The 16,966-nt window shown below is 40.8% G+C and overlaps 1 protein-coding gene across 1 annotated transcript; it reads right to left on the bottom strand.

The window, feature by feature from the left end:
* Positions 1–912: 912 nt before the first annotated feature.
* Positions 913–13,964, bottom strand: LOC113039842 (oocyte zinc finger protein XlCOF19-like). Its single transcript, XM_026197955.1, has 3 exons — positions 13,911–13,964; positions 13,244–13,394; positions 913–2,023 (listed from the first exon to the last, which is right to left on the bottom strand). The coding sequence occupies exons 2-3, from the start codon at positions 13,326–13,328 to the stop codon at positions 1,233–1,235; spliced, it is 876 nt and encodes a 291-aa protein (XP_026053740.1). The 5' UTR covers positions 13,329–13,394; positions 13,911–13,964; the 3' UTR covers positions 913–1,232.
* Positions 13,965–16,966: the final 3,002 nt, after the last annotated feature.

Genomic DNA, 16,966 nt, shown 5'->3' with positions numbered 1-16,966 from the left:
CCCACTGTTATTTCAGCATTTTACTTTAGAGATGCTTTCATTTATGCCATTAGGAATGCAGTACATATTAGATGCATGAAACAAACGTACTGACAGACTTTCACATGAACTTTGTTTTGTCCTGAAGCTTGCGGCTGCAGTTAAATGCACCTGGATGTCCAAATACGTAACCTAGTAAAGCTGCCACGGTTTATGATGTCATCAGTAATAATCAAACAGCAATAACACGGAAGGAAAAAGAAAAAAACAACTTTGATTGTCCATGAACTTTCAGATATTTAAAGAACACTTATTTTAAGTAAGTGATCATTTTGGTCCTACTTTATATTGTGTGTCCCTAATATCTGTGTACTTTCATAGTAACTAGATGTGTACATAGTATGTAACCACAGTGTAAGTACACATTGGTACATAGTATCTTTTATTTTTTTGTTGATGAATGAACCGATTTCAAAGAATTAAGTTTACCACTGGGACTTCACCAGCAACAGAGAGAAAGCTTCCGCCTGACTGAAAGAGTCTGCAGTTTCATGTAGTTTCAAATCCACCGCTATAAAAGACTGCTGCTCTCAGTCAAATCCACCAATCTAGTTTGAAGAACCAAATTATCCAGAGATAAATTATCATGATGATAGTGACATGACATACAGCCAAGTGTGGTGACCCATTCTCAGAATTCGTGCTCTGCATTTAACCCATCCAAAGTGCACACACAGCAGTGAACACACACACCTGGAGCAGTGGGCAGCCATTTATGGGGAGCAGTTGGCGGTTCAGTGCCTTGCTCAAGGGCACCACGACTTGAGCAAGGCACTGAACCCCCAACTATTCCCCGGGCGCCGCAGCATAAAAGATCTGACACCTGTCAAATCATCTCAGACGTATTAAGTGAGGTATGAAGAATGGACCCAAGATAATAAAACCCAAATATGCGTTTTATTTTGGTAGACTATCCAAGACATAAGCATAAGGTAAAACCTTATTCTGCGAAGCTCATTTACATTAAAAGACATGCACAGAATTAGCATGTTTTTGCTTGCACTCAAAAATGGTAATTCTATGATCTATGGGGTATTCTGAACTGAATCACAGACACATTTTGGGGATGCCTATTAAATGACATCTAGTAAAAAACAAAAAAAGGGCATAATAGGTTCCCTTTAATTCACAGTAAATTTACCATCACAGAAAATGGAAGATAATGACCAGAATGCATCATTTTCTACAGTATATTACTTTTTTAATAGAAAACAGTGCGCTACTGATGGGATTGCAACTGACATTTCAGGTCCATCTGGTTTGTGAACAATGTGAACTCTTTTGTGCATTGTAAGATTTACTTTACTTCTGAAGCCCTTTCCACACTTATCACATTTGAACATGTTTTCTCCAGTGTGGTCTCTCAAATGGTAGTTCAATGTTGCTTTATATCTGAAGCTCTTTCCACACTGATCACATACGAACAGATTTTCTCCAGTGTGGTTTTTCAAATGGGTTTTCAATGTTGCTTCATGTCTAAAACTCTTTCCACACTGTGGACATATGTAGGGCTTCTCTCCACAGTGATATCTGATGTGTTTTTTAAGAAAGTTTATTTGATTGAAACCTTTTCCACATTGAGAGCAGGTGAAAGGTCTCTCTGCATTGTGAACACTCATGTGGTCTTCAAGGTGACCCCTATTAGAGAAACTTTTTCCACATTCTTGGCAGGAGAACTGCTTCTCTCCGGTGTGAATCATCATGTGCCGGTTAAGGCTTCCTTTGGCAGTGAAACTCCTTCCACACTGTTTGCATGTAAAAGGCTTCTCTCCTTTGTGAATTCTCATATGGACATCAAGGTTTGTATGGCTAGAGAAAAACTTTCCACACTGAATGCAGGAGCAACTTCCATTTTGTGTGGATGTCTTTTCAGTCAGTGAGCAACCAGAAGGTTTTTCTCCAGTTGTGAAATCAAAATTTTCATACATATTTTGTTCTTCCTTTTTATTAAATCCTTGACACTCCTCTTTCAGCGGCATCAGGTCTAGAGTTAAAACAGAAATATTTAAGTTAGTAATAACAAAAAACAACAGACATAAAAACAAGGTCGGGACACACCAAGCTATTGGTCAACGTCAGGCCGTCAGTGAGCATCTGTGTAAAACCTTCATTCATATTTGGAACATAAATTAAGATATTTTTGATGGAATCTGGAGCTGTCTAACCCTGCATAGACAGCAAAGCAACTGAAACATAGAAACGTAAGCCCAGAAACGTAGCAAGGAAAATGTGACAACAGTGGTCCATTCACAATAATTTGAAGCTACAAGGATCTCTTATATGTAAGAATATTAAACAACACAAGGGTAATAACATAATTTTCTAACCCTTAAAGTTATCAACATAACTGATATTCAAAATCGTTAGCAAAAGCTGCTTTGCATATCAGTTTCTCCTTTTGAATGATAAGTACTTTTAAAAGCTCCTGAGAGCTACATCTCATAAAGGCACAGGAAGCATGTGTTTGTTTGCAGTTGGCTGTATTCTGAGTGCTGTGTTCAAGTACAGCTTTTTATTTCCTCCTTTTGAATGATGAATAAGTACTTTTAAAAGCTCCTGAGAGCTACATCTCATAAAGGCACAGGAAGCATGTGTTTGTTTGCAGTTGGCTGTATTCTGAGTGCTGTGTTCAAGTACAGCTTTTTATTTCAGTTGCTGCCGACACAAGGCAACAACACTGTCTGCTTCCGTTGCTGCTAATTCATTTAAGTTGGCTTAATGTTTCCTGGCCTTAAGTTAAGTTTGGTTGTCAACATTTTTTGGCCCAGCCACCACCTACCCAAACCATGGTTTGTTGTGGTGGATCTTAGGGAATCTTACTTTCTCATTTAGACTGTAGAAGACCACAGGACGTTCCTCATGTTAACTTTTGTGAGCATAGTGTACCAGTTTTGAGAAATTCCATTCCGCCTGGCAGTAGCACCTTAAATGTTCACAAAGCACATGGATGCAATTATGGCTGTATTTACACTGCAAGGTTTAATGCATTGATTTGGTTTTTTGACAATACCACAATTTTTTGTCTTGTTAACTGTTATCGCATATCTTTGTTTACAATATTCCTGACCGCCAAACTTATTCTATTTGTGATGACTTTACTGTTGCCATGGTCGACCCTCGGGTATTGAATTAAAAGTACTTATATAGTTCACAATGAGCTGGAAAAAGAAGCAAGTAATGTAGCTACAGTTGAGGCCAAAATTATTAGCCCCCCAGGAATTTTGTAACATTTTCCTAAAGATCTTTCCAATGTTTGCAGCATTCATAAAACTGAATATACTCAAACATTCACCAGTGCCATTTAGTAACTATTGGTACATTTTGGACTATAAAATACATTTTTAGGCTTACTTTATTTCAAATTTAGTGAAAATGGGGTGGTCAAAAATATTAGCCCCCATGTGAATTTTTGCTTTCGAAACGCACCTAAATTAATCAATCAGTTTTTAAACCACACCTGTGCAGTCAATTGGCTTCCTAACAAAACCTGAGCATTCAATCACCATAAAAGGACTCCAAGGAACAGGTCACTTGAACACATTATTGAGAGAGTCTACTATAACTCACCATGCCAAAGACAAAGGAAATAAGTCTTGATCTCAGAAAGAAGATAGTGTAGGTTCATGATAAGGAGGAAGGCTATACTGCCATTTCCAAGCATTTCACAGTGTCTAGAGCCGCTGTACGTTGCATCATCACCAAGTACAAGGAAACAAATTCTGTAAGAAAAACTTGGGCGTGGTCATAAGCACAAGATTTTAAGAAGTCTGGAGAGGAAAATAGTCAGACATGTCAGCAAGATGACCCAGATATCTGCCAAGATGACTGTTGTTGACCTGGCCTCTTCTGGAGTTGACGCTTCAAGGAACACAGTTGTGAGGGCTCTTCATCGTGGTGGGCTTCAGGGCCATCATCCCAGAAGAACCCCTTTACTCAAACAGTGGCACACCACAGCCAGACTGAGGTTTTCCAATGCACATTTGAAAGGTAAAGATCAGTTTTGGGAATCTGTGCTTTGGTCTGATCAGACTAAACTGGAACTGTCTGGGCACATGGATGTTGCTTATGTTTCCGAAGAGAGGGTGAGGCCTTCAACCCTAAGAACACAGTTCCCACAGTTAAATATTGTGGTGGGAGCATCACACTGTGGGGCTGTTTTGCAGCCTCGGGTACAGGGAACCTTGTTCGGGTCCATGGCATCATGAAAAAAGAAAATTATGTTGACATTTTGAGGGATAATATGTAGAAATCTGCACGTAGTCTAGCCTTAGGTCGCCACTGGGACTTCCAACAAGACAATGACCCAAAGCATACACGGAAATTGGTCCAACAGTTCCTGAAGGATATCAAAACCAAGGTTCTGGAGTGGCCCGCACAGACCTCAATCCTACTGAGCATCTATGGCGAATGATCAAAGTGAATGTCCATGCTTGGAAACCAATGGAAGAATGGGCTAATATCCCTAAGGAGACTTGTTCCAACCTAGTGAATAACTACTCCTAGAGGTTGTTGTCAGTTGTGGCTCAGAAAGGGAACACAATTGACTATTAATGACCAGGGAGCATTTTGGACGTTTCATTTTTGCCCTTTCTTGTTTCAACTCACTATTTCAATTAAATATCCAAATTAAACTTGGTGGACATTTTGTCTTTGTTATTTTGGAAACAATTACACTATAAAACACTTGATGTTAATGGTCATTTCCATGGAGAAATCAAGAGTTTTGTCTAATTTCATAAGGGGGGCTAATAATTTTGGCCTCAACTGTATATGTGAATGTAAGCCATCTATAAAGTTGCATAGCTGAAAGTGCACCATGAATAAAGTTATTGGGCATATTTCATGAAAGGACGAGCAGAGATATTTGTCAGTCATTTGTTAGTTTTTTTAGCTGAGATTTGAAAAACTGTTTAGCTTTGATTAAAACACAGCGCTTGTCATTGTCACTTTTTACCCGGCCATCAAATCAATGGAAGAGGGGCAGTGCAATTTCTACACTGACCAGATCCTAATTGGACCACAACTGAACAACAAGAGAGAAATTAATATTACTGGCTACTGTTTTTAATTGAAATGTTCACAAGTTATAAGTTTTCTGTTATTTGCCACAGAATGAGTGATTACACTAGACATTTCAGTAAGTTGTACTGTAGGATCTGTTATAAAATAGCTTACGCATATGGTACATGTACATATTAAGTTCACGTACCCATTGAGCATGCTTCCATTACTAAGATCAAATCATAAAAAGACAAAATAATTATCTTACTTGATATCCTAACTTATTGTTTTGTTACTATATACCTCCTTTAATTTGAAGTCAATCTGATCATTGCACATATATGGGTCTCCAAGTGTTCACACTGTTTGGCAGCCATTTTGAAAAATGTAACATTTTTAGATGTTTAAAACTTTTTTTGGGGTGGGTTTTTCACTACTTATTGTAAAATTAGGAGATTAATGCTTAGAATTTTGCATATTATAACCTGGAACTTGGATGTGGGAAATAATTACATTAGATCCAAAAGATTGTGTGCTACACTAATATATGTTACGGAATACCAGGACAGGAGGCTGTAAGTAACAGAAAACACAGAGCGAGAAGTCCTGGGTGAAGTGATGGTGCTGGAGGCAGTGAAGAATGGATCTGTAGATGAGGGGGTGTGACGCTGAAGGAAGAGGGTGTACCACACACATGCACGATGAAGACTGGGAGCTTCTGGAGATCGCTGAAGAGAGGTAAGTAGAGATAGAGTTAGTCCTTAGAGTTAACATACAGGTAAAGACCTGGTCGCGAACGAGACCGGACGCTGACTGAGTGTGGTATTTGTAGTGCTGAGGTGATTGCAGGTGGATGAGGATCAGGTGGGAGTGATTAGTATTCAAGTGAGGGAGTGCACTGTGATTGGTAGTAGGTGGAACCTGGCGTGTATGTAACAGTACCCCCCTCCCCACGGCCTGCTCCTGAGGCCATATCCTTTCCAGTCCACTAGGTACTCAAGTTGTCCCCCATGCCGCCGGGAGTATAGGATGTCTTGAATTTCATAGGCAGCACCATCTTCAAGCCCCCCTGGCTTTCGCTCCGCCAGGTTCAGTGGAGGGAGAAATAGAGGGATGGTAAAGGCTTGAGGAATGACACATGGAAAGTGGGGTGAATCTGGTACTCAGGTGGTAATTGGAGTTTGAATGTGACTGGATTGATCTGCTCTAAAGATGGTGAATTGGCCAATGAATCTGGGACAGGGAAGGCGCAGGCGGATGTCCCGGGCGGACAGCCAGACCTTCTGACCACGTTGGTATTCCGGGGCCTCGAACCGTCAAAGGTCGGCTGTCATCCTGCACCTACGTAGGGCACGTTGCAGTTGGTGGTGAGCTGCGTCCCAGACCCTCTCCTCTCTGGACTAGTAGTTGATGGAGAGCATGCAGAGGGTTCACCTGACCTTGGGAAGAGCGGTGGTTGATAGCTGAGCACGCACTGGAATGGAGTGGGTCCAGTGGTAGGTTGTCGCAGGGAGTTCTGTGCGTACTCAGCCCACCTTAGGAAATGGTTCTAAGAGTTTTGGTGGCCATGGCAGAAGGTACAGAGGAAGCGGCCAATCTCCTGAACCTTCCTCTCTGTCTGCCCGTTGGATTGGGGATGGTATCCGGAGGACAGACTGATGGCCACACCTAGGAGTGAGTAAAATACTTTACATACCCAGGAGATGAACTGGGGACCTCTATCGGAGACGATGTCTTCTGGAATGCCGAAGTATCTGAAGATATGGTTAAACATTAAATCGGCCGTTTCCATGGCTGTGGGCAGACCTTTCAGAGGGAGAAAACGATATGATTTAGAAAATCGGTCAACAATGACTAGGATGCAGGTATTATTGTCGTAAGTGATAAAGTCCACTCCTAGGTGTGACCACTGGCGATTAGGGACGGGCATAGGGTGGAGCTTGCCTAATGGTAGATGGTGTGGACTCTTGGAGATGGCGCAGTCTGTACATCCGTTCACGTACCTTCTGACGTCAAAAGCGTTCTCTTAACAATGAGAGGGTTTCATTGACCCCCGGGTGACCAGTGCCACGAGATGTGTGAGCGGAGTGAATGAGTGGAGTGCGCCGTGTCCTGGGGATCTATTGGTGTCCCGGTGGGCAACCCGGCGGGGTGAAGGCATTGGAGGAAGGAAGGATCTCTGCGGACCAGGTAATGGGGCTAACAATGATTTTCTCAGGAAGTATGGTTTCAGGCTCTTCTAGGTTTTCTTCGGGGGCATGACACCGGGACAGGGCATCAGCTTTCACGTTCTTGTCCCCTGAGCGATAGGAGATGGAAAAGTGGAAGCGGGTGAAGAATAGCGTCTAGCAGGCCTGTCTTGGATTCAACCTTTTTGGCGATCCGCAATTATTCAAGGTTCTTTTGGTCTGTGAGGACTAAAAAAGGGTTTTTGGCTCCCTCCAGCCAATGAATCCATTCCTCCAGGGCCAACTTAACGGCCAGCAGCTCACGGTTGCCGATGTCGTAATTCAACTCCGCCGGGTTGAGCTTCCGAGAGAAGGCGGCACATGGGTGGAGACGACTGGGATTCCCCAGTCTCTGTGACAGGAACACTCCCACTCCGGTGGTAGAGGCGTCGATTGGGGTCAAGATGTACCAGGAGTGGAGCGGTCGTAAAGGCCCTCTTGAGGGAGTTGAAGGCATATGTGGCAGCTGGAGTCCATGACAGAGATTTGGGTTTGTTCAAAGTGAGGCAAGTGAGAGGGTTGGTGATGGTACTGTAATTCTGAATAAAACGACTGTAGAAATTGGCAAAACCAATGAATCGTTGGAGTTCTGTGATTGTGGTAGGAGTGGGCCAATTTCTGACAGTGTTTACCTTCCCCTCATCCATCCGGATGCCACTGCTGTTGATGTTGTATCCAAGGAACTGCAATGAGGGCTGGTGGAAGGACCATATCTCGGCCTTGAGGTAGAGCTGAAAGGCCCTCAGGCATTGCAGGACCTCCGCAACGTGGCGACGATGTTCCGCTAGGCTCTGGGAGTAATGAGGATATCATCTATATAGACGAGGATGAACTTATGGAGGGATTCCCGGAGCACCTCATGGATAAAGTCCTGGAACACGGAGGGGGCGCTAACAAAGTACATACGCCATCACCAAGAACTCATAGTGGCCAGTAGGGGTGATGGAGGCAGTTTTCCACTCATCCCCCTCACTTACCCAGTTGAGGTTGTATGCGCTGCGGAGGTCCAACTTGGTGAACACAGTGGCACCACGGAGATGTTCCAGGGCTGCTGTGATGTGGGGAAATGGATAGCGTAACTTAACAGTTATATTGTTCAGGGCACAGTAGTCTATACTTGTTTCTAATAAAAACTTTTTGTGTCTAATAGAGAGCCAACCCTTGAGGCACTCTTAAGGTAACTGATGTTTGGTTTTATGTGTCGACTGGACAGTTCAGTGAACTATATAATCGAAGCCCTAGTCAGTCCTCTGAAAAGCTGTTACAGATACACTTCCAGGCTTAGACGACACTGGTGTAATAGCCTGTATATTATATAGGCTATTATGGAATTTTTATGTAGTTTTTTAATTTGTTGTTGTGTTATATGGACCTGTGTCTGCAATAAAAGAAAAAAATATATACAGGGCCGTAAGCCTCTGTCCTTCTTCTCCACAAAGAAACTGGAAGCAGCAGCAGGGGAGGTAGATGGACGAATGTAACCCTGAGCCAGTGCCTCATTGATGTACTCCTCCATGGCCTTCTCCACCGGGATGGAAAGGGGATATATCCTTCCTTTAGGCACTGGTTCACCTGGAAGTAGATCGATGGCACAGTCCCACGGCCGATGTGGAGGCAGCTTGGAGGCCCGTTTGGCGCAGAATACGTCGCTGAAGGGGGCGTAACAGGTTGGAATGGAGAAGGATTGGTTTTCCACCAGGCTTTCCACCGAGCTCTCGCTTGCTGGTTCTAGAGTCCTGAAGGTGGTACATACAGAAAGAGATGCCGGGGAAAGTTTGGCTGGGATAGGATAACCAGTGATGCAGCCCTGGAAACAGGAGTCGCCTGTTCAGGACTTTGCCCGTCTTCCACAAGATGACTTGATTATGCTGCTCCAACCATGGGCGCCCTAGGATGACGTCAGCGGTGGATTCCTCGGTGGATCTCCTCTGGAAGGAGTAATCTGGTTTGGAGGGTGATGGGGCCCACACTATGACGAACACATCTCCGACTCAAAGGCTTTCCAGTTATTGTGTGGACTTGGTAGCTACTTCGAAGGGAGAATGGCACTCACCATGGGACGAGGAAGACGGACGGGGCATAGAGATGTTATGCCCCGGAGATGCATAGTAGAGAGACAGATTCTGGGACAGCCGTCTTTGTCTTTCAGCAGTAGTGAGTCAATAGGAATCGGTTAACATGGGCTCGCTTGCTGGTTCTGGGGAGCTGAGGCCTCTGGCCAGCAGAATTGGAATACGCTTGGCCCTGGTGCTCTTCAAGGCACGACTGCATACGGGTGGCGAAGCGGATGGAGAGTTGAATGAAGCGTTCTAGCCCAATGGTGTTCTCGTATGCAGCGATATGCAACCGCACTCGAGGTTCTTATCCCTGACGTTAGGTAGTCAGCAAGGCCTACTCATTCCATCCGCTGGTGGCCGCTAGAGTCCTGAACTGAAGAGCACATTCACTGACAGACATTTTTCCCTGTTTCAAGTAATAAAGCATCGCACCAGTCCCAAGCTGGTTTGCCAAAAACATCTCGTAAATGGTCAATGAAGCTAGAATAAGAATGGATAGCTGGGTTATTGAATTGGCCCACATAAGTGCTTTACCTTGGAGTTAAGGTATCAGGAAGGCCACCTTAGATCTTTCGGTAGGGTATAAGTGTGGTTGCATCTCCAAGACCAGCGAGCATTGGAGCAGGAATCGCTGCAATCCTCCGCCAAGGGTGCCGGCTTGGCCATGGGACTGGCGTGCACGGCAGGTGAGGAAGTGGTGGAATTGTTGGCGGAAGTGCTCGCAGGTGTTGGGGATGCGGGTAGAGTGGTGAGTGTCCGACAAAAACCATCAACCAGGTACTGGAAGGGTTCAGTGAGGGTCATGCTTGTGCCGATCGGTTTTGGTCCGGTTTTCTTTTACGGAATACCAGGAGAGGAGGCTGTAAGTAACAGAAACACAGTTTATTGAGGCACAAGCAGAGGAGCGAGAAGTCCTGGGTGAAGTGATGGTGCAGTGAAGAATGGATCCGTAGATGAGGAGGTTTGATGCTGGAGGAAGAAGCTGTACCACACACACGCACAATGAAGACTGGGAGCTTCTGGAGATCGCTGGAGAGAGGCAAGTAGAGATAGAGTTAGTCCTTAGAGTTAGCATACAGGTAAGACCCTGTCGCGAACAAGACCGGACGCTGACTGAGTGCATGTTTGTGGTATTTGTAGTGCTGAGGTGATTGCAGGTGGATGAGGATCAGGTGGGAGTGATTGGTATTCAGGTAAGGGAGTGCGCTGTTATTGGTAGGAGGTGGAACCTGGCGTGTCTGTAACAGTATATTAATTCACAGACATTACTGGCTTGTGTTGTTACATCCAAAAATATTATAAATTGAGTTTATTGCTGGTCTGTGGTTTACTGCACTTACACTTTTAAAGATTTCATATTATTTTAAGGTGAGCTTAAAGGGTACTACTATGAAAATCACACAGCTTCAATGTGACATCAATAAGAGAAAGTACAATTTCACAGATATTGTCAATAGTAGTTGTTCAAAATAAAATATGTACTTAATACTAAGGTTGTGACGTGAGAAATTTTTTCCACAGGTTAATCGGCTTGTGACAACTCTGGTAATACTGGTGTAACTGTGGTGGAGGGTCATTTGAATTTACTGAATTTACTTTCAGTTTCAAATTAGTGGCAATTTGGCATAAAGCAGTTGTTTGTTTTTAGTTCGTCTGAGGTTTCCCTCTCTCCCTCACTTTCTTTTGCTTAAATAGCTTGTAAAAGCCCCATGCGCATTTTACTTAAACTTTTAGAGGCAATTCAACATTAATTGCTTGAATTAAATTCAAGCAACAACAAAATACAATGTAGAACACAGGATTTGTATTTAATAAATAAAAATACATTCTATTTGCCTTATATAAAATAACATAACTAAACAAATTTCAAATAGGTATTCAAAACTAAAAATCAGTACAGAATGAGGAGAAAATAATTATGAAATGCAGAATGTTTATTAGCAAAATGAATAAGATTGTTTGGAGGCAAAGACAGCATAGGCTTCACCATGTAAAATAAAGAACCTTATGATTAATGTTTTAAATAGAGAATTCAGAATGAAGAAATATTAAATGATTTAACTGAAATTATACCTTAAAAATGAAACCAAAATCACCAGTCATTTTATCACTGAATCATTCATTAAAATTATTTGTTTGAACGGCTAATTTATTCAGGAATGAAGCAAGTGACTGCTTTTATGAACGGGTGATCATGAATCAATGTTACAATCCCCAGAAGCTGTTATTTTTGTGTCTTGTTTTGAGTATGTTGGCTGTTCATTAAGGAACGTGATTGGTGGACCTTGAAGCGGGTGACTTTAAAAAGAGTAGCGCTACCAACACCCGGGGAGCTCACTTTGGCATTTGTTTCTGTGGCGTGAAGAGCTTCAGATTCCGTCTCCGTCAGCAGATTACCAACAGCTTTGTGGTTGCTGGTTGTTTTTTCTTACTATGTGATTAATCCGGTTTATTTTAAGACAGTCCTGGGAGTGTTGGGGGAGGTATGCCATTTATATCTAATTTTATGATGTGTTTTTGTTTAGGGAGTAAGGGCAGTTAATTTGTCCTCAACTCCCATTGTTCGCACGTGTCAATAATTACAAATAGATTACATGAAGCGGGACAAATTTAATCTTGACAAACTATATCTTTATAAAGATCTAAGCCTCAAGCCTCAACGACAGATCGCTATTTTTCAACGGAAAGCTTCTTAACTTAAAGAATGTATTTGCTAGATTTGTGTAAGCAGTACACATCAAAACATGAAGAATGAAAACGCAGTATATACCACATTCGTCATAAACACATCCACAGCTGTAAATCTTGGTTTAGATAGGAAGGTAAGGGTCCACTGAACAACATCTCATGGAGCACGTCTAGTCTAATGAAGCAATATGGATGATTATTCCTTTGTTTACATTTCAGTTCTTGAGGAACAGAATTGTTTGTGTCCGTTAAGGAATAACTCAAGCTCAGAAAATGCATCTTGGTAGTAAAAAAAAATGGCATGGTTTTGTAGAGTACAGTGTCACAAACAGAATGAGATGGTCCACCAAAAAAAAAAAAGTTAAATATAGGTGGAAGATTGTTTATCTTAAATTCTGGCGCTCTCTCGTGACGGCTCGTGGCGCACTCTGACGCACCTGTGGAGGCAGAACTTAGCGATCGCCTTTTTCTTTATTTTACAAAAAAAAAAATTATATATGTGTGGGCGTGTTTTATGTTGAATGTGAATGTATCTGCATGATTACCATCTGTTTATGCGCAAATCAGCTCGCTATTACGGTGTAATCATGGCTATCTATGTGAACTCCATCTATTTTAATAGACTGTGATTTAGTGACTTTATGGCGCATTTGTATTATTACCATCTCTATAACTGGCCATTAGCACGTATTTTCCTTGTAATTCATTGTAAATGCTGCATTTTTTGCAATATCAGGATGTTATGTAATTGCCATACAAAGTTAAATCTTTTTAATTTTTCTTACTCAAATTTTTATAACTGTATTTTTTTAGTGCTCAAATAAATCACTTATATGATATCTAAGTTTCTGTCTAGTGTTTTATAATTGAAATAAAAATTGAAAAAAAATGCAGTGGTATGTTTAATGACTAAAACAGTTGCAGCCTTCAATAGTGTCTGGGGGGGGGGGGGCTAGACATAGTCTCAGAAAATTGGTTGCAGGAGTCTCCTTTTTCATTGTATCTCCTTCACATTTGAAGTAGAAATTCATGAGACGTGACTTTCAACTCATTACTTTTCTAGATTGTTCCGGGCTGATTTCATGCATTTTTATATCAAATAAAGTGTGGTATAAAAGTTAAGTAGGGCACTTTCAGCTGTGAATCCCAAAATGGGGGGGGGGGGGGGGGGGTTTGCTGGCTAACAGGTCAAGGATCAAAAGGTGTTCAACTTTGAGAATGAAATCAAACCTGTTTGTTCCTCAGTATCTTCTTGTTTCAGACTCAATGTTTCTTCAATCTTCACTTCTTCAGTCTCCTCTTTAATAAAGGCCATCTTTATAACCGTGTGTCATGAATCTCAGCTGTTTCACCAGTGTTTGTTTCTCTGTGAGCGGACAATCTGTTTAAGATGAGAGTAATTAACAGAAAGAATAATAAACCCAAACTAACTCTCAACTGAACAGTTTCAGTCAGTCACTTGTAAAAGAGAGAGAGTTATTCACCTTAAGCCAAGAAACAGCAACACTAACGTTACAGATTAATACAAGAATTAAGAAATTACAGACACTTCATATTTGTCTTTTATAATTGACAGCCTATTATAATATAATTTATATTAGATTTAATAGTTGGTTCGTAGAAGTTGTCATTACACCACATTTGTGTTTGTTGTTATCGTTGAATTTAACACTTTTTCTTGACACCGCGAATAACTGAATCCTTTTAATAAAAAGCCACTCGAATAGTTTCTCCATCATTGGTTTTTAGCGGCTGAGTCTTTCACTGATTAATCTGAGCTTTACTCACACGATAATGACAGATGGAGCAGAGCTGCATTCATTAATAGCAACTTTACAATGTCTGTAAATCTATAACAGCTTATATGTAATTATTTTAAATGTTTAAAATCACAAACCTTCGCTGATCTGAAATACAAAAGCAGGAGCGCGGCGCAGACTTATGACGTCACATCATCAAGCCAAAATAAAAGTCCCGTTCAATTTAACAGATAATGAAACCTATGTATTAAGAGTTTTATTATTTTTGAAATATATGTTTAAACAAATTATGAGTAATTGTGTGATATTAAAGGCTAAATATTAACGTTTAGATACAAAAAGTTAGGAACCTTTTCCTTTTATTATCTTCCAAAAACGACATTTTTGTTTGATGTATTTTCCAGTGTCACAGAAAAACAATTTAATTTATATTAGGCTTGTCAATAAAACAAAAACTTTATAAGGGACATATTATAAAAAAAATGCAATAATCGACTGGTTACGTGCATTATTGTGCAAAATTAACCTCCCCAGCATTATGAAAACACTTGGTGTTTATGAGAACATCTCAGTGTCCTCATAAACCAAAGGCCATTTATGTCATTTTCATGCATAAAATAAACACTGTATGAGGTTTTCAAAGAATTTATGAATTGACTTCATAAACCATAAAGCAAAAGTGGTCTGTTTGGCCCGACACAGTGCATGCATTTCACTTGCACATGCGTTTCATCCATCACAAGTATTATTTCTGGATCAAATCTTTATCATATGTGAGGACACACCACTGCCCTAGCACCTCTGGGTCTTCCCAATGGATTCGTGTTTGCCTCTGTGACACAGCATCTGGCACCTTCTTAACAAAGCTGAAATTATTTGTGATCCAACACTCGCATTGTAACTGCTTCTGGGTCGAGCACAGACAGCTGACATCACGAGACAGTATCTCTCCTGGAGCAAGAGTTACCACCTGATGTATCTGCATGGTTGCTGGGACCGCTGGGAGGTTTCATGGCATCCTCTCAAGTGCCTGCTCAACAGTTTCACCATTGACAAAGAACAAATAATAAATAAATATAAATAAACAATTATTATTATTATTATTATTATTATTAAATTAAATTATTAAAATAAACAATTACCAAAACTGCTGCCAACATTTAAAATCTCACATGGACAAACCCTTATATACACTTTCAGATACAGTATACACTTACTCTCACTAACACACACTAACTTACACTCAACTTCATCTAATCTAAATCAAGTCCTTACAACTGACCTCGAGGACCCAGATTTAGGTTGCTCTGCATTTTGATTATTAGGACTTTGTGGAGGGGTGTCGCTATTCCTCAACAAGTCTACAATTGAGTAATCTACTAAGAAGTGTCAAATATTCAACCCTGTCACAACGATTCAACCCTGTTATAATAATAAATAAATAAAAATGTGACAGGGGTGAAGTTTTTTGCTAACAGTAGCTCTAACTCCATACTTAGCTAAGACAGTAGCACCACATGGCATTTAGGACATCATACAATTTTCATGTTTTGCTAAACTATTAGTTAATTCTTAAACCGTTGTTTACTATCATTTAGTCATACAACAGAGAGATTTTTAACCATAAATATTCAATGCAAAGCACCTCATGAATGCTAATCTGAATATTAATGAGCCTTGCATTCACTTGTGTGTTTGTAATGCTGCATAATGGTGACAGGTGAGAAAAGAGCAAAATAACGTAATTTCTCAGACACTGAGATACACACACTTGTAGGGGAGGTGGAGGCCCGGAAAACAACATTATTTGGTGACCAGAGCAGTAGGATCACTAATTAAAAGAAGCAATGCGAGTGGCAAGCTGTTGCTGCTGCTGTCAACTGCATCAGTGAGATAGAACGGACAGTTGCAGAAATAAAGAAAAAGTGGTCCGATCTGAAGGTATAGTACATCTTCATAACCCTTTAACAACATATTTAATTTGTGTTATCTGTATTTATTGTTAATTATGTACACATATAGTCAAAGGTGGGTAGTAACGAGTTACATTTACTTCGTTACATTTACTTGAGTAATTTTTTGGGGTAACTAATACTTTTCGGAGTATATTTAAAGATGGGTACTTACTTGAGTAAATTTTTGGGGAAAAATCTGTACTTTTACTTTGTTACTGTGGGCGACGCTCCTCTTGTTACTTTATCTTAATGCAATAAATATTATAATTGCTTCAGTTTATTCCAAACACGCCGTCTACTTTTCTCTGGGCAATGAGCGATGCCCATTCGCGAATGATTCATTCTTTTGAGTCAAAAATTCTGTTCAAAGGCTTGATCAAAACAATTGGCAAACGAGTGAATTGGTTCATGAATCAGTTTGAATAAGTCGTTCAGTTCCCTGCCGCACGCGCCGAGTCACCGCATGTGCTGTCTACTGTTTAACAGGTAACTTGGGCTACATTCGATTACAGTACACAATACCACTGTGACTAGTTTGTTGTACGTGTGTGGCTTATAACAGAGGGAAGTCAAGTTGAATGCAGCGTCCAAAAGACAAAAAATAGCCGATTAAGATTTTATTAATTTTAATACAATCACACCGGTGCGAGTACGTTCAGCAAGTCATATCATCAGCTCCTGAATTCAGATCTGTGATTGCTTGCTGGCGCTGAGCCAAAGACAGACGCGTTTTTACAGCACTGCACATTATAACCAGTCACACATGATTCTGTTGAGCTTATTAAAGCATTGGCCAATCAGAGGTGTTCCGATGAGTCATCGCTGAAATGCCAGTGCTTCCTTCACTGGCTCACTGACTGATACCTCTTTCTGGTGAATTCTCTCGTCAGAAACAACAAAGTGCAGATGTGTGTACGAATCTATATTTAAGATATTGATTTCACAGTGTTAACAGTTTCAGTGATTTTAATGTCAGTTTCTGAGAGTGATTGAAATCTAGATTGTCAGTGAAAATTATATTTTATAATGTAAATGTTATTTGCTCTCTTTCTGAAAAATGCAAGATTAGTAGCAATATTTATAATCACATTAACTTTCAATATTAAATTCACATTTGATATAAAGTCAGTCGTATTAAAAATGTTATGGCATGACACCTGATGAAAAGCAAGTGAATGTTAATGAGTGAGTCACTGAGATTCAACCGTTTCATTCAAATGGCGGAATTATTCAGAAAC

Source organism: Carassius auratus, chromosome 22 (assembly GCF_003368295.1).
Source record: "Carassius auratus strain Wakin chromosome 22, ASM336829v1, whole genome shotgun sequence".
Taxonomy (NCBI): Eukaryota; Metazoa; Chordata; class Actinopteri; order Cypriniformes; family Cyprinidae; genus Carassius; species Carassius auratus.
This window is presented reverse-complemented; position numbering and strand designations above follow the sequence as displayed.